The sequence below is a fragment of the Oncorhynchus masou genome, chromosome 1, assembly GCF_036934945.1.
Source record: "Oncorhynchus masou masou isolate Uvic2021 chromosome 1, UVic_Omas_1.1, whole genome shotgun sequence".
Classification (NCBI taxonomy): Eukaryota; Metazoa; Chordata; class Actinopteri; order Salmoniformes; family Salmonidae; genus Oncorhynchus; species Oncorhynchus masou.
Genome location: NC_088212.1, coordinates 29,224,910 through 29,251,336, shown reverse-complemented (window position 1 = coordinate 29,251,336; position 26,427 = coordinate 29,224,910). Strand labels below are relative to the sequence as shown.

Here is a 26,427-nt window from a genome sequence, read left to right as displayed (position 1 = left end):
CATCTATGATTGGTTCTGCTTTGGTGGAGGATGCTGGTTATAGAATTACATAGGAAAGAGATGGGGCTCATGGGTAGGTGTCATTAAGAGTCGGGAGAGGTCGCGTTCATTTTTATTTTATTATTTTATTTAACCTTTATTTAACCAGGAAGGCCAGTTGAGAAAAAGTTCTCATTTACAACTGCGACCTGGCCAAGATCAAGCAAAGCAGTGCGACAACATCAACAACAGAGTTACACATAAACGAACGTACAGTCAATAACACAATCTATGTATAGTGTGTGCAAATGTAGGGAGGTAGGCAATAAATAGGCCCTAGAGGTGAAAATAATTACAATTTAGCATTAACACTGGAGTGATAGATGTGCAGATGATGATGTGCAAGTAGAGATACTGGGGTGCAAAAGAGCAAGAGGGTAAGTAATAATATGGGGATGAGGTAGAAGGAAAGAGATGGGGAGAGGGTTCCAGACTAGAGTTTTAATCACTTAATAATTCATAAACAAAATGTATATCAGTGAAAACACAAACTAACTGATCCACCTTTACTTGTTTCTTCTGTGAACTTTCATTATCCTCCCTCCTCATATGGGAAAGAGAAATTAGAAAATATCTTAAAGATATGAATTTCAAAACATAAGGCAATGTTTCTTAAATTTACAGAAGGCAGAAAAAATTATCCTAATCTAAATATTGATTTTAGTTCAACATTGTGTAAATTTATATATGCCTTAATTTAAAAAAATATATATATATACATACATACATACAGTTGAAGTCTACATACACATAGGTTGGAGTCATTAAAACTAGTTTTTCAACCACTCCACAAATTTCTTGTTATAAGAAACTATAGTTTTGACAAGTCAGTTAGGACATTGACTTTGCATGACACAAGTCATTTTTACAACAATTGTTTACAATTGTTTATTTCACTTATAATTCACTATCACAATTCCAGTGGATCCAAAGTTTACATACATTAAGTTGACTGTGCCTTTAAACAGCTTGGAAAATTCCAGAAAATTATGTCAAGGCTTTAGAAGCTTCTGATAGGCTAATTGACATAATTTGAGTCAATTGGAGGTGTACCTGTGTATGTATTTCAAGGCCAACCTTCAAACTCAGTGCCTCTTTGCTTGACATCATGGGAAAATCAAAAGAAATCTGCCAAGACCTCAAAAAATAATTGTAGACCTCCACAAGTCTGGTTTATCCTTGAAGCAATTTCCAAACGCCTGAAGGTACCACGTTCATCTGTACAAACAATCTGTACAAACAATAGTACGCAAGCATAAACACCAAGCATACTTCCAAAGTTTTGGCAAAATGGCTTATGGACAGCAAAGTCAAGGTATTGGAGTGGCCATCACAAAGCCCTGACCTCAATACTATCGAAAATGTGTGGGCAGAACTGAAATATCGTGTGCGAGCAAGGAAGCCTACAAATCTGACTCAGTTACACCAGCTCTGTCAGGAGAAATGGGCCAAAATTCACCCAACTTATTGTGGATGCTTGTGGAAGGCTACTTGAAACGTTTGACCAACGTTAAACAATTTAAATGCAATGCTACCAAATACTAATTGAGTGAATGTGAACTTCTGAGCCACTGGGAATGTGATGAAAGAAATTAAAGCTGAAATAATTCATTCTCTACTATTATTCTGACATTTCACATTCTTAACATTAAGTGGTGATCCTAACTGACCTAGGATTAAATGTCAGGAATTGTGAAAAACCGAGTTGAAATGCATTTGGCTAAGGTGTATGTAAACTTTCAACTTCATATAAAATATATATATATATATATCTTAGCTTTCATTTGACACCCAATTTGACATGCTCCTATGAACCTCACATGTTGGTGCTCGTGGGTCCTTTTACATGGGAATGACCAGAGGCAGAACATAATAAAAGTGGTGTTTTGCAATACAGAATCCATCACACACACACTGCTCTAATTTCATATAGCTTGTTTATACTTTTCTTGTATGTCGTAAGGCGTGATTACGTGATGTTTTTTACAGGGGGTTCAAGAGGTTGCTTCCTCTACTATCTACACAGATCTGTTTAGAGGAGCAACGTTATCAGTATTTGTCATCTCAGTTGTCCAGGCAAATTGTTTAACTTACAAATAGGAACATGTGGGATCTGACTCATGGTTAGGAGCCCCCTGGAAGCAGAGTAAGTGCTCCAAGTGGGATTCCTAAATGTAAACAAGTATGTTTTCAAATCAGGTTTGAATGGGCTGGAATTAAGGATGCAACATGAACAAAAATGTGCAGTGTTTACTGAGGATCAAAGGTCCGAGGTGTCAGTTTTTTGCTCGTTGCTTATTCCATTGACCTAACATGATATCTTTAACTTGTCTAGATGGAGCAAATGACCAAAATCAAACAAACAAATGTCAGGAAGTCATTTCTTGACATATTTTAGTAGTGATGGTAGACCAGTCCCATCATCATTTGAACAGTGGGTTAATGTGTTCACACATACCAATGAGCAATGTGAAGGACAGGTTCTGAAAAGACGGTTAAGTACAACTCCCACCCATTTCTAGCCTCTGCCCCATTTCAGCTGTCTCACTCAAACCTCTTCACTCAATGACTCGCTCACTGACTTACTCACGCTCTCTCGCAAAAGGTGACAACCACTGTCAGCAATCGACAGTGGTGTTGTGTTCCTTCGCTAGTGCCTGTATCGATTTTGACTAGAGGATACCATTGCATTTAGTCAATTTGATAGCAGTCTGCTGCTTTCAAGGTTAGCTTTAGGTCAACAGTGGTTTGTGCACTTGCAAGCTTACAAGATTAATAAATTGTTTACTTGAGCAAAATATAATTGCTAACATTACAAATGGATGAATATAACTTGTAAATGGAGAAAATCCATTTAAAACCGATAGTTATCTGATGGAAAATGCCTTAGTTCAGAGCTCCAACCATGGCAGCATCCCAGCAACTTGTTTACTGTATTAACCTATTAAGATTACGTCCACTCATTTTATATATAACAAAAAGAGTGCATTCTATAATTCTATATAAAAAATACAAGTCACGCTCAATGCCTCCTGTATTTAAATTATGATAGATCTTCAAGAGAGCAGAAACTGACGTGACATTTGAGTTTGCATTGTGGTGTAGATGACTTAATCTACCAAGGAGCTTCTTTCAAGGGTTGAGTCTGTTGCATTTGAAATCATATATCCTTCTAATTTGTGTTCTGACATTTCATTTGAAGTCTGTGGGCTACAACAGGCTTTGCCCTCCGTTTGAGCTCCTCTGCTGTAAGCGTTACCAAGAGACGTGCTGTAGCCTATAGGGAGGGTGAGGAGGAGACCAGCCTCTAGCAACCCCCTGCCCTCGCTTATGCAAGTGGTTTTCCTGTCTCCCCCACCCCCCTCCTCTCTCCTCTGACTGTCCCTGGCAGTTCCCACAGACTGTACTGTAGGTCATTCACGCCATGCCAGGGCAGAGCTGCTGGAAGGTGGAGGGCAGGCTGGGCAGACTGGCCACGCCAGCGTAAGGTGAGTGAAGCCCATTGGCAGCTTATCTAGGAGCTGTTAACTCTGCCTGAGGGTTGCATGTATGCAGTCAACCCAAGCCTTTAATCATCCCCACCGTTACTTATGCATTTGACTATGAGCTAGTCTCTGACTTGATAATAAACAATGGATCATGGGTGATATGGGATTTTTGGAAGGCAGCTGTCTACTCTGATGTCTTTGTCATCTGAAGAGTCTAGTTGGATAATTTCCTAATTAATTTCAGGTGTCCTGAGTTGTTGATAGTGTGACCCAGAGGGAGCTTGTAGCTTGAGGCCATGTTCTCAAAGAGACCTCACGTGCTACTCAAGGGTTCGAAACCTGGATATTTAAATCACTTAATATAAATCACTCCTCAAAAAATGTGATCCCAGCGGGTAAGGTTATTCTCAAACAGATCTAGTGAAATGTTACTTGTGTGATTTAGAGGGGGCGGCAGGGTAGCCTAGTGGTTAGAGTGTTGGAAACCGGGAGTAACCAGGAGGTTGCAAGTTCAAATCCCTGAGCTGACAAGTTACAAATCTGTTGTTTTGCCCTTGAACAGGCAGTTAACCCACTGTTCCTAGGCTGTCATTGAACATACATTAAATAAAATAAAGGTAAAATAAAAGACAGCAAGAGCCAGATTATTTTTTTCGACTAGGCAAGTCAGTTAAGAACAAATTCTTATTTTCAATGACGGCCTAGGAACTGTTCCGTCTTTGTAGGAGAAATCTACATGGGTTAACTGCCTGTTCAGGGGCAGATTTGTACATTGTCAGCTCGGGGATTCGAACTTGCAACCTTTCAGTTACTAGTTCAACACTCTAACCACTAGGCTACCCTGCCACCCCAATGTTTGTCATTGGGAGAGAATTTGATGGGTGATTTATATTAGTCAACAGAACAAAAACCTCGAAAATATCAGCGTTGTTGTAAACCAATTGTTTTTTTAATGTCTGTTATATGGTTTGTTGATTTAGAACTAAACTCTCCATCTCTTATTTTTGGAGAAAAATACATTTAAACGGTATAGTCTTTGTAAATGTTATCATAAATATGACTGGTGGAGTTGTCATACATGCAGCTAACAAAAATATATGGACATGTGTGCCTATTGCAGCATTACCGCAAAAATGGAAGAGGGAAGTGAAAGGGGGAGAAAGTAAAGAACTGCATTATAGACCGAAATTGGTTAAAGAAAAATGGTTAAAGTATACCAGTTTAATTTAAGGACCAAACAATTAACAGCTGTGCCATATATATATATATATATTACAAAATAGTTGGGAAGAGATTTGCGATGTGCCGATTCCATGGCACATGGATTATGAACTAATGCACAAAATAACGCTGGATTCAAAACTTTGTTTTTGCATTTAAATTATTATACAACATTCTTGCAACCAATAGAATGTTATATGCTAACGTTACCATTCAAAGTTTGGGGTCACTTAGAAATGTCCTTGTTTTTGAAAGAAAAGCAAAAAAGATTTGTCCATTTAAAATGACATAAAATTGATCAGAAATACAGTGTAGACATTGTTAATGTTGTAAATGACTATTGTAGCTGGAAACGGCAGATTTTTATTAATGGAATATCTACATAGGCGTACAGAGGCCCATTATCAGCAACCGTCACTCCTGTGTTCCAATGGCACGTTGTGTTAGCTAATCCAAGTTTATAATTTTAAAAGGCTAATTGATCATTAGAAAACCCTTTTGCAATAATGTTATCACAGATTAAAACTGTTGTGCTGATTTTAAAGAAGCAATAAAACTGGCCTTTTTTAGACTCGTTGAGTATCTGGAGCATCAGCATTTGTGGGTTCGATTACAGGCTCAAAATGGCCAAGAAACAAAGAACTTTCTTCTGAAATTCGTCAGTCTATTCTTGTTCTGAAAAATGAAGGCTATTCCATGCGATAAATTGCCAACAAACTGAAGATCTCGCAGAACAGCGCAAACTGGCTCTAACCAGAATAGAAAGAGGAGTGGGAGGTCCCGGTGCACAACTGAGCAAGAGGACATTTACATTAGAGTGTCTAGTTTGAGAAACAGACGCCTCGAGTCCTCAACTGGCAACTTCATTAAATAGTACCTGCAAAACACCAGTCTCAACGTCAACAGTGAAGAGGCGACTCTGGAATGCTGGGCTTCTAGGAAGAGTTCCGAAGAAAAGGCCATATCTCAGATTGACCAATAAAAAGAAAAGCTTAAGATGGCAAAATAACACAGGCACTGGACAGAGGAACTCTGCCTAGAAGGACAGCTTCCCGGAGTCGTCTCTTCACTGTTAACGTTGAGACTGGTGTTTTGCAGGTACTATTTAATGAAGCTGCCAGTTGAGGACTTAAGGCGTCTGTTTCTCTATATATACAGTTCCAGTCAAAGGGTTGGACACACCTACCCATTCCCGGGTTTTTCTTTATTTGTTCTATTTTCTACATTGTAGAATAATAGTGAAGACAATGATATAACACATATGAAATCATGTATTTTTTATATATATTTTTTCACCTTTATTTAACCAGGCAAGTCAGTTAAGAACAAATTCTTATTTTCAATGACGGCCTAGGAACAGTGGGTTAACTGCCTGTTCAGGGGCAGAACGACAGATTTGTACCTTGTCAGCTCAGAGATTTGAACTTGCAACCTTTCGGTTACTAGTCCAACGCTCTAGCCACTAGGCTACCCTGTAATAACCCAACAAGTGTTAAACAAATATATTATATATATTAGATTTTTCAAAGTAGCCACCCTTTGCCTTGATGACAGCTTTGCACACTCTTGGAAATGATGCAGACAATCACATGGATGGAATCTGCAATATTAATGCTGATCTACCCCCCCCCAAAAAAATAATAATAATATTAATAATAATGAAAACTTCTCAATTTAGTTACTATTGGGACCTGCTTCTAGAAAGCTTCCAAGGCAATTAGTTATCTACAGGGTATGCAGCCATGCATGGAAGATGGAACGTTTACAAACCAACCCACACATAATGTAGTTTATATCAACAGGTTTGCTCCTGTAGTTTTCAGGTGATTAGGGTGCCATGGTGTGGTCATAATCTGGGTGCTTTAGTGGGAACAATATGTTTGTTGTCAATGCTAAGAAATAACAAATGCTCTGGGAGTGCTCATTTAAATGACTCAAAGCATGCCTAATTAAGCAACAATAATGAGAAGCTAAACAAGCAAAGAGGGAACTTCTTTACAGTTCAGTCCCATTTGTCATTCATTTTGACTTGTCTGAATTATTCATTTGAGCTCCATTACTGGAAATAGTGTTTTCCCCACCTGTAGTTTCTTTAAAAGTCTCCTTTTAAATGGATTTAAAGAAGCTTGGATGTCTCTTCATGACACAATGCATATTTAAGCCTATCTCAGCTTGACTAATGACTATGACAATTCTAAAGTAAATTCTCTAATCTCTGATTTGTACTTTATGTAGCTACCACTCTTCACTAGCCATAAAAATGCATCACAAAGATATGGCATATGAGTAATAACAGACATATGTTGCAATGGTTACATGATGATCCCATAAAACTCTAATGATTATTTGAAGATGTTATGGCTATACGATATGGGAGTTATTGGAGAACACTATGTCAATCATGATTTTAAGATGACATTTTAGACATGGATAAATATGGGAAATCAGATCCTGCTAATGGGCCTGATGGAGTTTGAAATACGTTAGAAGAGACAGGCTCTGGGCGTGTGGCTCTGGGCGTGTGGCTCTGGGCGTGTGGCTCTGGGCGTGTGGCTCTGGGCGTGTGGCTCTGGGCGTGTGGCTCTGGGCGTGTGGCTCTGGGCGTGTGGCTGCCTTCATGGTGTCAATAATAAGACTCTGGACTGATCTCTGCTGTGGTGCCTGATGAGACTTCTAGGCTTTTATTGGAGCGTAATCCCCTCTTAGAATCTGGATCTTTAACCTGAGGCTTCTCCGGAATCTCTCCGAATTACACCTTAGTTGTGTTTTTTCCTTCCTGCCTTGGGCTCAAATTGCAGTGTGAGGAAGTATCAAGGTAAGCATTTGCTCAAGAAAAACAGCTGGAGTTGTTTTTCCACAAGGAGATGGGCACAATATTTACAAGACTCCCACCTTCCATAATACCACCAATAACCTCTTACTATAAGCTTTTCATAGACTGTAACACTGTTTGCCTCACTATTCGTGGTACCTGGATGTTTTGTTTGTATTTTTCTCTCAGGAATTTAAAAAGATACAGCCACAGAAGGCACAATGATGCCTCATTTTTGACTCGACAACCAGTGTTACCCTAGTGTATACTAAGTGTAACAATATTAGAAAAATTGTGTTTCCATAGCTAGGACTAACAGTGAGGACAAGATGAGAATCAACAACATCTGCATAATCAAAACAGTTGCGTTGTGGTGTTACAGTTCACAGTTAGCCATTGTTATGTAAATGAAATCTGAAAAGTACCAGTGGCCTTGCTTTGGCCCCAAGTGAGAGCAGGTCTGCCGGAGCCATGGCCCATTGAGACATGGGTGCCGGCCCGCATAGATGGAAACAGAAAAGTCTGTGCCTTTTGGGTAAATCCTGTGTGGAAATGTGCCATGAGTGGAGGGTATCACCCTGCTGCCACACTGTAGCCAACATGTGTGAAGTCAGATAGGGTTGGCATTCACTGAATGAAACCTGAAAAGTGATACTTGCCCTGTCATCAGATGGTAATCATCTTAACGCAATACACTATTGGCTGCCATTAGAATGCAAATGCATGTTTGTTTTCAAAACACCCTCACTGTGAAAGGCATTGCCATTTCATTGTAATGCATTTCAAGCCCACGTCAGCTGTTCTTTTCCACATCTCATCTCAGGGTCTTTTGATAGGAAAATATCCCCCTTTTCAGGCAAACTGAGTATTACAGAAGTCCAAGTCTCCTAGTGATCCTACTTTCCTTTATGTGATAGTGGTGTTGGTTTTTAGAGGTTGTTTGTAGTTTTACTGTACCAGATGTGGTGTCCTGGTGGTCACACAGGGAGAATAACCGGTAAATAGTGTCAGTAAGGGTAATTTCCATGTTGAAGGATCTAAGAGCACCAACATGTGAAGTTCATAGGAGCATGTCAAATGGAAGCCAAGAGTCTGTTTATTTTATTTTATTATTAAGGCCTGTATACATTTTTCTACCATTTTCCATCCTAAAAATTAGGAATAAGCAAAGGCTTTGATTTCTTTTCAGAGGGAAATAGGGTCTTACATAAATATTTTTTCTGGTAGATGTTTTCTATTAGAAATACATGTATTAGAAATACATCAAAACACAATGAAGTAGAAGTAAAGAGCCCTGCCAACTAATATCAACACTGATATTTAGTTAAGGAAAATGTTGTCCACCTTCTGTAAGTTTAAGAAACATTGCCTTGTTACCAAAAACCCACATCTTTAAGATTGAGGGAGGACAATAAAAGTTCACATAACTAGCAAGTAAAGTTAGAACTATCAATTAGTTTGTTTTTACTGAAATCAATTTAGTTTCTGAATTATTAAGTAATTAAAACTTGGTAGCAGATCGGTAACAGAATTTCAGAAAAATTGGTCACAGAATTTCTGCAATTGAATTGGCTGAACCAATCAGACGTCTATGTTTCACAAGTTTGGACAGCACAGTACAGTACTCACAAACCATAGTCACCTGCTACTGTCCTCCCTTCCACTGACGTACTGTTATGTTCAGCTGAAACTTTCTCTTTCTGTCATCTGATGGTCAAAGCAAGTGTGAAAAATCTGGACAACCCCTGTCTCTCTCTCCAATGAATGTCACATCTCCCGGCTCTTACTGACAGCAATTACAGTCCTCGAGGGCCTGATTGGTGTCACAGATTTTCCCCAGCCCCAGCTAACACACCTGACTCCAAAAATCACCTAATCATGATCTTTAGTTTAGAATGCAATTTAATTAATCAGCTGTGTTTGCTAGGGATGGAGAAAAAGTGTGACACCAATCATGTCCTCGAGGACTGGAGTTGCCCACCGCTGATTTAGGCATTTACTGTAACCAACATCCTCACCCACTGTGCACGGTCCGACACTGGAAGTCCATGGACATTGAAAAGTAGTTTTCGCCTCCCGGTTGGCGCAGTGGTTAAGGGCGCTGTACTGCAGCGCCAGCTGTGCCATCAGAGACTCTGGGTTCGCGCCCAGGCTCTGTCGTAACCGGCCACGACCGGGAGGTCCGTGGGGCGACGCACAATTGGCCTAGCGTCGTCCGGGTTAGGGAGGGCTTGGTCGGTAGGGATGTCCTTGTCTCATCGCGCTAACCAAGGTTGCCAGGTACACGGTGTTTCCTCCGGCACATTGGTGTGGCTGGCTTCCGGGTTGGATGTGCGCTGTGTTAAGAAGCAGTGCGGCTGGTTGGGTTGTGTATCGGAGGATGCATGACTTTCAACCTTCGTCTCTCCCGAGCCCGTACGGGAGTTGTAGCGATGAGACAAGATAGTAGCTACTACAACAATTGGATACCACGAAATTGGGGAGAAAAAGGGGTAAAAAAAAAGTAGTTTTCAATTTGGTTAGTCCGCCCTGGCCGTCTGGACCGGCCTTCATTTGGCCAAAACATATACTTCCATGATTGGTTCAGATTTAGTCTGGTCTGGACCAAATCTGAACCAATCATAGACGTCTATGTTTCACAAGTTTGGACAGTAGAGTACAGTAAAGAAAAATAGTATAGTACAGCATAGTCCACAGTAGAGCACACTATAGTTGAGTGCTCAATGCTTTAGCACACTCCGCCAACCCTTATGTCCTTGCCGTGTCTGAATCCTGGTTTAGGAAGGCCACCAAAAATTCTGAGGTTTCCATACCCAACTAAAAAAACTCTGTCAAGATAGAACTGCCAAAGGGGGAGGTGTTAGCCTGCAAAGTTCTGTCATACTTTCCAGGTCTATGCCCAAACAGTTCGAGTTCCTAATTTTAAAAATGAATTTCTACAGAAAAAAAGCGTCTCACTGTTGCCGCGTGTTATAGACCCCCCTCAGCTCCCTGCTATGCCCTGGACACCATATGTGAATTGATTGCCCCCCATCTATCTTCAGAGTATGTTCTGTTAGGTGACCTAAACTGGGATATGCTTAACACCCCGGCAGTCCTACAATCTAAGCTAGATGCCCTCAATCTCACACAAATTATCAAGGAACCCACCAGGTACATCCCTAAATCCATAAACATGGGCACCCTCATAGATATTATCCTGACCAACTTGCCCTCCAAATACCCCTCTGCTGTTTTCAATCAGGATCTCAGCAATCACTGCCTCATTGCCTGCATCCGCTATGGGTCCGCGGTCGAACGACCACCCCTAATCACTGTCAAACGCTCCCTAAAACACTTCAGCGAACAGGCCTTTCTAATCGACCTGGCCCGGGTATCCTGGAAGGATATTGACCTCATCCCATCAGTCGAGGATGCCTGGTCGTTCTTTAAAAGTGCTTTCCTCACCATCTTAAATAAGCATGCCCCTTTCAAAAAATGTAGAACTAAGAACAGATATAGCCCTTGGTCCACTCCAGACCTGACTGCCCTTGACCAGCACAAAAACATCCTTTGGCGGACTGCACTAGCATCGAATAGTCCCCGCGATATGCAACTTTTCAGGGAAGAACGCAGTCAGTCAGGAAAGCAAAGGCTAGCATTTTCACACAGAAATTTGCATCCAAACTCCAAAACGTTCTAGTATACTGTAAAGTCCATAGAGAATAAGAGCACCTACTCCCAGCTGCCCACTGCACTGAGGCTAGGTAAGATTTTCACCACCGTTAATCCACGATAATCGAGAATTTCAATAACTATTTCTCTGTCTCCTCCTGGCTACCCCAACCCCGGCCAACAGCTCCGCACCCCCGCAGCTACTTGCCCGATTATTATTTGCCGCCATTGTTGCCACCCCTATTACCAGTCTGTTCAACCTCTCTTTCGTATCGTACGAGATTCCTAAAGATTGGGAAGCTGCCACGGTCATCCCCCTCTTCAAAGGGGGTAACACTCTAGACCCTAACTTTTATAAATGTATAACCATCCTGCCCTGTCTTTCTAAAGTCTTCGAAAGCCAAGTTAATAAACAGATCACTGATTTCGAATCCCACCATACCTTCTCTGCTGCGCAATCCGGTTTTCGAGCTGGTCATGGTTGCACCGCAGCCACGCTCAAGGTACTAAACGATATCATAACCGCAATCGATAAAAGGCAGTACTGTGCAGCCGTTTTTGTCGACCTGGCCAAGGCTTTCGACTCTGTCAATCACCGTATTCTTATCGGCAGACTCAACAGCCTTGGTTTCTCAAATGACTGCCTCGCCTGGTTTACCAACTACTTCTCAGACCGAGTTCAGTGTGTCAAATCGGAGGTACTGTTGTCCGGACCTCTGGCAGTCTCTATGGGGGTACCACATGGTTCAATTCTCGGGCCGACTATTTTCTCTGTATATATCAATGATGTCGCTCTTGCTGCGGGTGATTCCCTGATCCACCTCTACGCAGACGACACCATTCTGTATACATTTGGCCCTTCTTTGGACACTGTGTTAACTAACCTCCAAACAAGCTTCAATGCCATACAACACTCTTTCCGTGGCCTCCAACTGCTCTTAAACACTAAATAAACCAAATGCATGCTTTTCAACCGTTCCCTGCCCGCACTCGCCCACCCGACTAGCATCACTACTCTGGATGGTTCTGACTTAGAATATGTGGACAACTACAAATACCTAGGTGTCTGGCTAGACTGTAAACTCTCCTTCCAGACTCATGTTAAACATCTCCAATCCAAAATTAAATCTAGAATCGGCTTCCTATTTCTCAACAAAGCCTCCTTCACTCACGCCACCAAACATACCCTCGTAAAACTGACTATCTTACCGATCCTCGACTTCGGCGATGTCATTTACAAAATGGCTTCCAATACTCTACTCAGCAAATTGGATGCAGTCTATCACAGTGCCATCCATTTTGTCACCAAAGCCCCTTATAACACCCACCACTGCGACCTGTATGCTCTAGTCGGCTGGCCCTCGCTACATATTCGTCATCAGACCCACTGGCTCCAGGTCATCTATGAATCTATGCTAGGTAAAGCTCTGCCTTATCTCAGCTCACTGGTCACGATAACAACACCCACCCATAGCACGCACTCCAGCAGGTATATCTCACGGGTCATCCCCAAAGCCAACAGCCTTTGGCCGCCTTTCCTTCCAGTTATCTGCTGCCAATGACTGGAACGAATTGCAAAAATTGCTGAAGCTGGAGACTTGTATTTCCCTCACTAACTTTTAAACATCAGCTATCTGAGCAGCTAACCGATCGCTGCAGCTGTACATAGCCCATCTGTAAATAGCCCACCCAATCTACCTACCTCATCTCCATATTGTTTTTATTTACTTTTCTGCTGTTTTGCACACCAGTATTTCTACGTGCACATCACCATCTGCTCATCTATCACCCCAGTGTTAATTTTCTTGTAATTGTAATTACTTCGCTACTATGGCCTATTTGTTGCCTTACCACCTCATGCCATTTGCACACACTGTATATAGACTTTATTTTTTCAATTGTGTTATTGACTGTATGCTTGTTTATTCCATGTGTAACTTTGTGTTGTTTGTGTCGCACTGCTTTGCTTTATCTTGGCCAGGTCACAGTTGTAAATGAGAACTTGTTCTGAACTAGCTTACCTGGTTAAATAAAGGTGAAATAAAAAATAAATCAAATTAAAAAGTACACTAATAGTGCCGGGATGATACCAGTACCGCAATACTCGTTAGTATCGTGGCACGGAAACAAAACATGAAGCGGATTTAACTTATTTAGCAAAACAGTCATGATGTTGGAAACAAACATCATTATGTTGCGATCCAGAGTCACATTTATTTTCCAAGTTTTAGCACACTATTTTACATACAGCAGGTTTTTAAAGGACCAAGGAGTTTGACCTACATCGCGTTTTCATTTTTGCCATGGAAAAAATATTGCGATACTGGTAGCGTCACAGCCCTACACTATAATGAACTGAACTATACTATAATTTTTTTAATTAGATATATATTATATACAAAAATAAAATGTTTTATGTTTATTGCTAGCAGCAACAGAATACCATTGTGGATACCATTTTTAAGTCTCTGCATCCAGTATGAAGGAAGTTAAAGGTAGTTGTTTCACAAGCCAATGCTAACTACCATAATGATTGGAAGTCTGCAGGAACAGTTAGCATGCTAGCTCTTCCTGTTTATCCAACTCTGGGCAAGCAGATAAAATAGTTATTTGAGAACTAACAATGAAATAAGCTATACAGTCAGGTAGAATTTAAAAAAAAAAAAAATGTTAATGGCCATTCAGGCACAGCCCATTGAGTTTTGTTATAGTGTTTGAGCAGAGGAACACCGCATTAGCCATGGCAAAATACATAGAATTGCAGGAGATTAGCTTCAAAACTGCTAAATGTTTTCTCAGCTTAGTCTATTTGTTTTGTTTTTATTGCAGAAAATTTGCAACAGCAACATTTGCTCTATGCCGCCAAGATATTTTTCTACTGAATAGACTGTTAGAATTTACACTTCCTCTTCCAATGAACTGTGGGGAGGTCAAAATTAATTAAAATAATGAAACTGTCTACCAACTATTAATTTTAAAATGTTGATTACTTTTACTTGCCATTATCGTTCACTTATCATCACTTGATGATGCGTCACTCTGTATTCAATTTAGCTAACATATTATTTCTTTTATTTTACCCTTATTTTAACAGGTAAATTGACGACTGAGAACACATTCTTATTTACAGCAACAACCTGGGGAATAGTTACAGGGGAGAGAAAAGGGGATGAATTAGCCAATTGAAAGCTGAGTATGATTAGGTGGCCATAATGGTATGAGGGCCAGATTGGGAATTTAGTGCTTAACCGGGCTTAACACCCCTACTCTCATGATAAGTGCCATGGGATCTTTAATGACCATAGACAGCCAAGGCACCCGTTTAACATCCCATGAAAGACGGCACCCTACACAGGGCAATGTCCCCAATCACTACCCTGTGGCATTGGGATATTTTTTTTAGACCAGAGGAAAGAGTGCCCCCTGCTGGCCCTCCAACAACCCTTCCCGCAGCATATTGTCTCCCATCCAGGGGCCAACCAGGACCAACCCTGCTTAGCTTCAGAGGCAAGCTAGCAGTGGGATGCATGGTGGTATGCTGCTGGCACTGGGATGATGAGGGTCCCTGGGTTGCAGGTTTGCCTGGGTGGGGGGGTCCCTGGGCAAGAAAAGTTTGAAAACTCCTGCTGTACTGAACTCTCCTGTTCTGTACTCTACTGAGCTCCACTGTGCTGTACTTTGATGTTCAAATTTGTGATTGTTTCAGATATGGTGTAGTCCAGCCCAACCAAATTTGGTCTTGTTTGGTGTCGGAGCTCATTAAAACAATAGCAAGTGTGTAGAATAATACCCAAATATGTAAATTAGGATATTGCATATTTCTACCTTTTTTGTGTACCTATTTAAGACACATCACCATGAGGAGAATGAGATTCATATCCATAATTAGGCATTTCTGTGTTCAGATCAGGGACCCATGATGAAATTCTGTTACCAGGTGTAAATACACTTCACTTACTGTAGTTCAATAACCACAAGATTTTTTTCCAACTCAAGGTGTCATGTCATAGCTGACAGGCGATTCTTTCTGCAGACATCTTTGAATCTTAATTCGGGAAACACATTTTTTGAAACAAAGTTTTTTGAAAACATGGTCACATAAAAAACGGAGGGAGATTTTACCAAAATTCGGTTACCACACTTTGCATCTGCACAGTTCTACCAGTAAATGTATTTTTATAAAATGTTCAGTGAAAATTCTTAAAAGTAGTCATTGTACATAAAGTTGAATGGTTTTTGTTTGCGCAAATCTGCAATTCAGTCATGGTGTGTGTCTTACACCAAGGAGGCCGTGTCCTGGGAATTCCCTGAATCAAATGGTGTTTAATTTGATAGAGATCTCATGTGTAATCTGACGGGCCAAACTGATTGATGGGGGTGGTCTGAGATGAAAGGTATTATGATGGTTAAGATGATCTAAAGACACATTCCAGCGATGGGAGAGGAGAGGGAGAAAGTGTAACGCACAAAGTGCAATCAATCAAATGTTTAATCAAAGGCTGTTTTTATCTTTCCAGTATGTCCCATACAGTGATGAACAGTATCTCTGTCCCAGCCACTAAGTGTGGCACGTAAATGAAAATGCCTGTTTGTGTCTCTCCACAATAGATGTTTATGTTAGGACACTGAGAACCATATCATCTTTAAACTGGAATAGAACGATCTCTTAGAGCGGAAATGATCAAATTGTTCAACCTTTACATTTCTGTTGAAATTAATACCATGGCTGCAGCTGTTGTCATTTAGGTAATGAATGTTGCTGGAAAGAGAGTGGCGGCAATACTGTGCTCAATAGTGATCTGCTCCCATCTGCCTCTTTCTTTCTCTGGGTTTTAATCTTCATTACTAGTCTTTCTCTGCTCAGTCTGTTTTGAGAGTCGTGCACATGCAGTGGGGTTTCTCTGTTTTAAAAATCAACTGGCCAGTGCAATGACTGCCATCCTGTCCTCTGCCCGGTGTTCCATATTGAAGAATCCAGAGATTCTGTCTCTGTCCGTGGATAATTAAAGCCAGTAGACATGGGGATTAATTTTCAATCCCTGGGAGACTTTCCCTAAACCTGCAGCGTCTCCAGGACGACTGGGAAGCCCGGGGGAAATGAATCCTAATGCCGCCGGGGCTGTGCATTTGCTCACTTCAATCTTAGCTGTTGTCAGGGAACAATTATACGCTGGATTAAGAGCTTGTCCCCAGAATGTTTTGTGGATGAGTGGGTCTCAGCCATGGACGGAAAGTACATTAGCCCTCTGTGCACGGCAGCGGGGTGGGGGTGGGGACAATCCTGCAACTTGTTGTGTGGTTAGTTGGTTCTAGCATTAGGCCAATAAATCAATGTTAATAACTGTGTAACTCAGTTTAGTATTACTGTAGCATTACGTATTAGGTAAAGCAGGGTTACTCTCATAAATTAAGTCATCTAATTGCAGCTACATTTTTATCTTCCACTGTGGAAAGAGTGCTCCCTGTCCTCTCTGTGACAGCCCCAAATTGATGTTGGTTTTGGCGAAGTGCTTTCTATTCTCTCATCCTTTAATGCTGTCAGTTCTTAGAATCAAAAGTAAGAACAAGAGCATAAAAGAGCATTGTGACAGTCAGTTTGTATCCATTGCATACTGTATGGACAGCTGGTAGCTTGTAGTGATCAGATACAAAGTCTTCAGAAAGCATTCACACCGCTTTTAAAAATAAAAAGTCAAATAAATCATGAAATAAAAACAAATACATTTATATTACATAGTAGAGTTGGTTAAGAGTTCAGAAATGTCCGCTGCTGCTTTTATCCATGTGTCCAGAGTGGACACCTTGGCCCTGGTGGACACCTTGGCCCTGGTGGACACCTTGGCCCTGGTGGACACCTTGGCCCTGGTGGACACCTTGGCCCTGGTGGACACCTTGGCCCTGGTGGATCCTGGCCCTGGTGGATCCTGGCCCTGGTGGATCCTGGCCCTGGTGGATCCTGGCCCTGGAGGATCCTGGCCGTGGAGGATCCTGGCCGTGGAGAGCTTCATAAGTACAATTTCCTTAAATGTGAGCAACCATTGTTGCAATGGTAACTGATGAGGTGGAATCCACCTTTGTAAAATAATCTTCTCAGCAGCTGTGGTTCCTGCCAACCACACTCTCTCTCCGTTGGCGTTCTGACAAGTGCCAATCACAAAGCAACATCACTATTGGATCTAATGGCATTATTTTATCTATAAGTACAGAGATGACATTGTTAACTTTCCCCCAGAATTCAACTACCCCCTGGCATTTCCACAGCACATGCTGAAAAGTACCAAGGTCCCCTGTGGTGCAGAACTCACATAATGGCGATGGACAAATGCCCATGTGATGTATTCTTTGAGGTGTTAGATACCTAGTCAATTGTACAACTGAATGCCTTCAACTGAAATGTGTCTTCCGCATTTAACCCAACCCCTCTGAATCAGAGAGGTGCGGAGGGCTGCCTTAATCGACATCCACGTCTTCGGCGCCCGGGGAACAGTGGGTTAACTGCCTTGCTCAGGGGCAGAACGACAGATTTTTACCTTATCGGCTCGGGATTCGATCCAGCAATCTTTCGGTTACTGGCCCAATGCTCTAACCACCAGGTAGGTTCTATAGCAAATGTTTTTATTAATTAATTGGTGATTGGGGTTTCTAGATGATCCAGATATATTTTTTTCCATTCTGTCTCCCAATTTATTTGTCTGTCAGCAAGTTTAAGTGTAATCCTTTTCCCATACAGTGGATAGAGTTAATTATTTTTCTCCTGCTAGAATTAATTAACAATAGATATTAAAAACAACTCTCTTTGAGGGGGGTCTGTCCGTTAGAAGTTTGACCAATGGGTGTTCTGCTAGTGCTGCTCCCCAGGGGACCCCATAGGCTTGCATGGATAGGTGGAGTTGAAGGTAAAGACAAAATGATGAACCTGGGACATTAAAACACTGGCGGATATCCTGGAAACTGAGGAGTCCGTTCAAATTGAATGTCTGAAAGTATTTGAAAAAATCTCTAATTGTATTGTATGATTCTTATGAATTTAAATAATACACTTTATGCAAATGTGTTACTCAATATAAAATGGATTAAATTAAGATTTTGTGTCACTGGCCTACACACTACCCCATGTCGTCAAAGTGAAGTGTTTGGTAAATACATTTGTAAAAGAAAGCCGAAATGTCTTGAGTCAATAAGTATTCAAACACTTTGTTATGGCAAGCCTTAATAAGTTCAGGACCTGATTTTTGAATGACTACCTCATCTCTATACCCCACACTTACAATTATATGTAAGGTACCTCAGATGAGCAGTGAATTTCAAACACAGATTTAACCACATAGACCAAAGACCATGGAGTTTTTTTTAGAAAGAAGATATTGAATATCCCTTTGAGCATGGTGAAGTTATTAATTACACTTTGGATGGTGTATCAATACACCCAGTCACTACAAAGATACAGGCGTCCTTCCTAACTCGGTTGCCGGAGAGGAAGGAAACTACTCAGGGATTTCACAATGAGACCAATGAGGCCTATTTCCAAGCATCTCCATGCATAGTGTTATGGGTATGCTTGTCATCGGCAAAGACCAGGGAGTTATTTTGGGATAAAAAGTAACGGAATAAAACAAATTCACCTTTCAGCAGGACCTTAAGCTAAAGCACAATGCCAAATAAAGCCTATGGTGGAGTTGCTTACCAAGACGACATTGAATTTTCCTGAGTGGCCTAGTTACGGTTTTGTCTTAAATCGTCTTGAAAATATATGGCAAGACAAGAAAATAGCTGTCTAGCAGTGATCAACAACCAACTTGGCCGAGCTTGAAGAATTGTAAAAAGTGTGCAATTATTGTACAATCCAGGTGTGCAACGCTCTTAGACTAACCCAGAAAGACTCACAGCTGTAATCGCTGCCGAATGTGCTTCTACAAAGTATTGACTCAGGTGTGAATACTTATGTATATGAGCTATTTCTATATTTCATTTTCAATAAATTAGCAAAGCATTCGAAAAACTTTTTGCTTTCTCATTATGGGGTATTGCGTGTAGATGGGTGAGCGATTTAAAAAAAAAATAGATTTAATCGTTTTTGAATTCAGGCTGTAACACAACAAAATGTGGAATAAGTCAAGGGGTATGAACACTTTCTGAAGGCACTGTATACTCTTGGCACAGAGTGTCTGCATTTGAGCTGAGTACGAATAGTCCATTTTAATGTTTTGGGGATTTGGTGACACTCACAGTGATTGAGTGTTTTTCTGAGTGCAAATGACAGGATCCCTTTGACTTATGGTATTTTCAACCTGCCCACTGAGCTCTGAGCATGCCCTATCTTGCAGCCAAGGATCTACACCTTTTCTTATTGCTGTCATTAGCTTGTAATCTTGCTAGCCCACAACATGCCCTCTCTGACACTCTTGCTTGTGTGAGACTGTGGCTACATCTCAGCCAGCTACATATTGTCTAAATAATGATCCTCTGGTGGATAAGGGACGCAAGCTAAAAAGTTTTTTCCTCTATTGTTTTCCTTCGTTGTCTCTTCTCTTTGACACAAACGCACACCACAATCTGACTGTTATTAATGGTCGGGCCAATGATTGCTCAGTTATAACAGTCTTAGATGATTGTTGTTGAGTTCTAAAAACAACCTTAAGCCCTGAAAGATGCATTCACTTTGATTCCCAGACCACAGTTTGTCAGTTCGTAGTTATCCATCTTTCACTATAGCAGTTGATGTTGTTTTTCCCAGTAAAGCAGTTCCCAGAAGGACAATTCCACAGGAACAGAATGATGCTGAGACTCGATTTGTCACTTTAAAATGTATGCCAAACAAAAACCAATGATTTCAAAGTTAAACAACCCATGCAACTCTATGCACAAGGATGACTAACATTTTACAAAACACATTTACAAAAACAATGCAGACGCAAAGTTCGGTGACAACAGCACAAACCGTCATTCTGCTATGGCACTTTGCATCTGCACTGTTCTTCAACTAAATGTGTTTTTGTCAAAATAAATTGTGGAAATTGTTAAAAGCAGTACTTGTGCATAGAGTTGTATGGTCCACTCCTGCACACAGGACAGGGCGTAATTCAGCAAACATGCTGGTTTAAAAGCTTTTAAAACAGAACGGCCTGCATCTGTGGAGAGGACTCCTGCCCAAACTGCAAAAGAAATAGGGCATTTAGCAAGGAATACCATTCTTCACATTCTTCATAAAGGGTGACTGCTTGGTTATTTTTCCTTCTCCTTGGCCTCATTAGGAACTTATTACTTGTTCAAGGTGCCCTATATACAGTATTGAGGCAGCATCTTACAGTATTAGGTCTGCTCGAGGACTCATTAATGGTACAAAGATATCAGGACATTAAATATTCCCCCAGAGTTTTCTCAACGGCAACTGGATTGACCCAGCACATCTGGGGTATGCTGATCTGAAAGCTTTTGAATGTAGCTCTCATTAATTGATTTCCTATGTCCTCCACTGAATGTCATAAAGAGATGTTCCCTCCCCTGATGGTATGACTTATTTAGCTTGGAGCTTATAGAGCTCTGAGACTCAGACCACATTCCTCTCCTGTTATTCAAACATTCACATAACTGATGTTTCACAACTCTGTGTGTCTGTTTGCGAGAGGGGGCCAAAGAGATGGGAGAGAGGGAGTGTGAGAGGGAGAGAATGTCTAGCTTTTTCACCCTTTGTTTTAATGGGTGCCTATGTGATCGACAGGGTTTTGTCGGACTGCAGAGCAGGAAAACCTTGAGGCTATTGAAGGGTGCAAAACAATATTGTAAAGATGCCTTAAATATGTCTGACTTGCTTTCTCTCTTTGTGTGTCTGTTTCAGTTGCCTTTTGGGGAGACATTGCTCTGGATGAGGAGGACATGCGCATGTTTAAAGTGGACCGGATTATAAACATGGCCCAACGGACCATCCAGACCTTCAATGAGACAACCACAGGTGAACAAGAGCTGTGAGGCTGGCTGACCAAGTCATGGTTACTGGGAATAAAGACTAAGGCCTATCGCCATAGCCTAAAAGCGTGCATTTTCTTATAAACGTGCCTGTCATAAATTCTAAAAGTCTGACTCCATTTTTGCATGTGCTATTATATAGCGCTGACTAAAATGTCTCCTTAATGATACAATACAAACCAGTCCAAGAAAAAAAAACTTGCATTCAGTTAAATAGTTCCCACATTTTCCCACCTCAAGGCCAATTATGCAAGGAGGCTTTGTAACTCTCTCCCAGTGCATCTGCCAGGAAGATGTATACGATGCATGAACCACTCAGCACCAGGTGATGACTCCTCTCCAACACTGGGTTGGCCAAGACACCTGTTGTAAACAAACAGCATGTTTATCACCAGCACTCTCAAAGTGTTTATGTAAAGAAAATGCTCAACCAAGTTATAAAGCATGCTTCATTGTCATTATCATCTCTTTACCATTTAGGAACAGCTGAAATGTTGTAATCTCATCATGGTTTTTACCATGTTCTCACCAGAGTTGAACTTTTTAATTGGATGGTTTTCTGTGATTTATATTGTACAAACCTCATCTTTGGCTGGTAATTGGGAATGACAGGGTCTTCTGCCAATGAGACCAGTCGAAACAGAGCATTGCCAAACCGGCAAGGATCACACCGCAGGAAAAGGGCGGCAACATCCAGACCTGAGAGGGTGTGGCCAGAAGGTGTCATTCCCTATGTCATCAGTGGGAACTTCAGTGGTAAGTCACACATCATCACTTCTGTTTACTTGCCCTATGTGTCTTATATGCGCCCTATAACATAGTTCCCTACTAAAAGGTGGTAGCTGGTGTCCATTAAGCATACTTTAGCATACTTGCATCCACTACATTAAAATGAATGTCTTGGCAGCTATTGGACATACCATTTTTTATTAACTTTACTTGGAATGAATTTGTCACTACGAGCAAGCTGTTAGCATTGGTATTCTATCCTCCTTTTTACGTGACTTATGGACGTCAGCCTCACTGATCTCCTCCCTTCTTCCCATCACATTCAGGCAGCCAGCGGGCGATATTCCGCCAGGCCATGCGTCACTGGGAGAAGCATACCTGCGTGACCTTTATCGAAAGGACAACAGAGGAGAGCTACATTGTGTTCACTTACCGGCCATGTGGGTAAGTCCACGCAGGCCTGGGCTCGCCTCACTCAGGAAGGAAGTGTAGCTGGTCAGCCTGCTCAGACATGACAGTCCTTTATCCACAAAGCCATAATGAGTTATCGCTTAAGTACTTTTCCTTACCACTCCTCCACTGTCCTTTAGTGCTGGCTCATCCCCTCTGTCCGCAGTCTGTCTGCGTGAGTTGTGCTAATTGAAGCCCCCTGCAAGTCCTGAGAAAGACGACCATTCATGCCCAAGGAATGCATGCTGTGCCTCATAGTTCTGACACATCTTTCACTGAGCACTGGTGTCACGTTTTTTTTAATGACACCCAAGGGAGACCTCCTCAGCTTAACCCTAACCCGTAATTCCACATTATATATTTTGCCCTTTTCCTAGCTATGCATGTTTTTAAGTTCAAAAGATTTCACACAAAAACTGTAGCCACGTTGATGGCGTTATACTCTGGCTCTGCATGTACACTAAATCCGTTACCAAGAAGAACATATTAAAGAGCGGATATGGAGCATAAACTGACATTTTTCCACCCAGCTGTTGATAGACATTTTTAGTCTGGTAACTGTCCTCCAGAGTAACAGGGATGACATTATCCACTCAGGCGACCGCAGTTAGTGGGAATGCCTGGGCTCTGGGCTGGCCTGCTGTAGGCCCCATCTGTCCTGTGCAAAGTTCAAGGCCAGTCTCAGGAAAGCCTGGCTCACAGTAATTAGAGAGAAGCTGGTTGGCCCACAGGGGCGCGGTGTGTGTCCATGGACCGGGGTTCCACACTGACCCTTTCATGTCAGGGAGGGAGAGATGGAGAGCCCTGCAGTCTAAAGTTAGCCATCCTTCACTGTCACACATTGTAACCCTCCATCTACAGTAAAGCACGCATCAATGAATGTTACCACTGTATTAGGATGTAGGGTCACCTCACCTCCGCTAGTTTTCCTATGATGTGCTAGAAAGGCTGTTAAGAATGCTGTTCCTAATACTGTATATATGCATTAGACCCTGCGTCTCTCCAGGAACAGGGACAGGGATTCCTTCCATAGACTACTTCACTTGGCTTATTCGTTATTTGTTCACTCCTTCTGGTTAACACTTTCATGTTTGTGGAAGTAAAGTTCTATATATCCGGTGTAACACGAAGTTCACCAAGTTCTTGTTACATGATTGAGATGTACACAGAAATGTAGCATTTACATAGTACTATGGTAAGCACGATGGCCAATCTTGAGCTAATGCTCTCATCTTTGTGTCTGCCAAGTTAAAAGTGACTTAGTTTAGTCTAATATGTAGCCAGTTACCACAGTCTTTGGACTAGCTTGTTACCCTGCCTGTTGACCTGTCACTGATCTTTGTTCTGTGTGTTGGACCCTGCAGGTGCTGTTCCTATGTGGGCCGCAGGGGTGGCGGTCCCCAGGCCATCTCCATAGGAAAGAACTGTGACAAGTTTGGAATAGTGGTGCATGAGCTGGGCCACGTGATTGGTTTCTGGCACGAGCACACCCGACCCGACAGAGACGAACACGTCAGCATCATCAGGGACAACATCCAGCCAGGTAAGACTGCTTTGTAGACTGCTGTGTATGGAACAGCGCACTCATCTTTCCCTTTCTAGGAGATAGCCTCTCACTTTTGTATTTAGTATTCTGGTACAGTATTTGAGGTAGGGGTGGGTTGCAGGTTTCAGTATCTGTTTTCTTGCTTCCATTCACAGGACAGGAGTATAACTTCTTGAAGATGGAGCCAGGGGAGGTGGACTCTCTGGGAGAAGTGTATGACTTTGACAGCATCATGCACTATGCCAGGAATACATTCTCAAGGTAGGAGATGGGCCAAGTTCCACTTCATACACAGCAGAGCAGAACAGACATCGTGGAAATCAGTTACAGTTTAGGCCAGAGAGCAGTTTCCCAGACTGTCACTTTTGCTCTCACGTCTCACTTCAGGTCTTTTCCATGTGAATCACTTCATAGTTCTACAATGTGTCAATGTCTCCTTTTTTCTCTCCATTATTTTGTTTAATTTTAGAGCCAGGGGCTGACTTCAAGGCTTAGGAAAGGTGGCGCAAATTGAAGCTTAGATACTATTCAGTTAATGACCTGCTGACATTCATAGACTGGGGGACAAATATACTGCTGACTTGTCACTGTTACTTAGCCTGTATGATGGTTGGTCTGATGAATTTAAAGTACAGGGAAGCAGGACAAAGACACAACTCAGTGATGGACCTCATGAACGTGTCAGTGCCTTGGCTTAAAGGAAGAACATCTGCAGAATATAATACTTTTTGGGAGTGTCTACTCTTTCTCTCTCTTCCGCAAATTTATTTTGGCTTGGATCTTTTAACTCTCTCAATGGTCACCGCTTCCATTTGAGCATGCAGTGGAAATGCTCAGGGGTGAACTGATGTGGTTTCTGTGAGATGCAGAAAGGATTATATTGCTTGTCCTTGTAATGAGATTTCTGAGGGTAAAAAAGTGTAATCCACCAGGATGCCTGGAGTAACGTGTCATTAGAGTTGACACATCTGGCCCATTTAGCTTTTTGGGGCCCAGAAAGAGCAGGATTATAGAGATTTCACTTTCAATCCTGGTGAATGTTTTATACGTTTTCCTAGACAACACCAACTTTTTGATCTTGTGTAGTCCACCTTACCCAGTCCATCTGTAGTCTAGTAGTAAGAAGGGCACCTACAAAAATCAATGCACACAAACTGCAGCATGCTTTACCAACCCCATGTAATACCATGCCTATCTGTTTTGTATTATGGGGTTAGGCATATATCATATAGATTGCTTCCAGTCTTTCAGGTAGCTGCGTCTCTCAGTGGGGATGCTGTCCAGTGGCAGCTATGTATTAAGGGGGGGTATTTGTTAGATAAGGCTACTTCCATGTAAAAGGATCCATGAGCACCAACATGCGAAGTTCATAGAAGTATATCAAATTGGGTGTCAAATGAAAGCTAAAAATCTATATTTTTGAGGAATTAAGGCATATATACATTTTTCAACAATTTTCCATCCTAAAATGTTGAATTAAGTGAAGCTTTGATTTCTGGTCAAACAGATGGAAAAGGGGTCTTAGAAAACATCTACCAGAAACAGTCTTAAATACTAATGTTGAAATAAAGATGCCTACCAACTAATATCAACACATATTTAGTTTAGGAGAAATGGTTCAGCCATCTGTAAGTTTAATGCCAGGCATACACTACACGATTTTTCCATACCATGTTTTGGACGTCCCAGATTAATGTTGATGATTGGGGTGAAATCCTATGAATTTGGGCTAGGATCAGTAGGTCGGGACTGGCATAGTTTGCGCGGATCAAGGCTGCACCAATGATGGCTGTTCCATACCCCTGTCGGATGTCCCGAGAATTTTTGGACATGTCTGAAATTTGGTCGGTCATCTTGTGGTAGCAGTGCTGCGACGACATTGGGCAAGGGCTGCTGCCAATAGCCAATGAGTATTCAGCATGTGAGTCCAAAACAATGATGGTGAAGAGGAAAGCAACAACAACACGCACCTTGTGGGCGGAGGTGATGGAAGACGTTGATGGAGCAGTGGAGAGAACACAGCTGCCTTTTCAACAGACAAGTTTGTTTTCCGTGGTCCAGTGCCCCAGTTGGGTGGCGTTTAAATATTTTAGAACATTCCATGGGTGCTTATGTGAAATCCCCACCCACCCGGGCACCGGGTCATGTAAAACGGAATCCAGCAATATTACGTCTATGTCCTACCATGACAGAAACCCCAAATATTATTCATATCTTCTATTCTGCGCCTCTGTCTCGTGTTTTAATGTTTCTGCACATAATAATGTGCACACTAACAAAGCAGCTCACTATTTGCATGTCAGATTTTTTTTCCTATGAAAACCGAGAGACGCAGGGCAGGGCAGGATCAATCATCGTAATGTGGATGGAATGAAAAGATCTGTGAAAGGAAATCGTGAAATGTGAGCATGTCCAAATTGTTACGATTTTAAGTCATGTAGTGTATGCACAGCATAAGAAACTGCCTTGATACCAAATACCTGTTACCAAAATCTATTTTTTAAATTTCACTCCCTCATTAGGAA

At 41.6% G+C, this 26,427-nt stretch overlaps 1 protein-coding gene across 1 annotated transcript in view; it reads left to right on the top strand.

Moving 5' to 3' along the window:
* The window catches only part of LOC135541451 (bone morphogenetic protein 1-like), a 56,096-nt gene that overhangs the window by 6,917 nt on the left and 22,752 nt on the right, over window positions 1-26,427 (top strand). Inside the window, exons 2-6 of the mRNA XM_064967714.1 lie at window positions 21,050-21,163; window positions 21,790-21,933; window positions 22,233-22,350; window positions 23,721-23,899; window positions 24,058-24,163. Coding sequence (XP_064823786.1) covers window positions 21,050-21,163; window positions 21,790-21,933; window positions 22,233-22,350; window positions 23,721-23,899; window positions 24,058-24,163 — 661 coding nt within the window. The remainder of the gene's footprint in view (window positions 1-21,049; window positions 21,164-21,789; window positions 21,934-22,232; window positions 22,351-23,720; window positions 23,900-24,057; window positions 24,164-26,427) is intronic.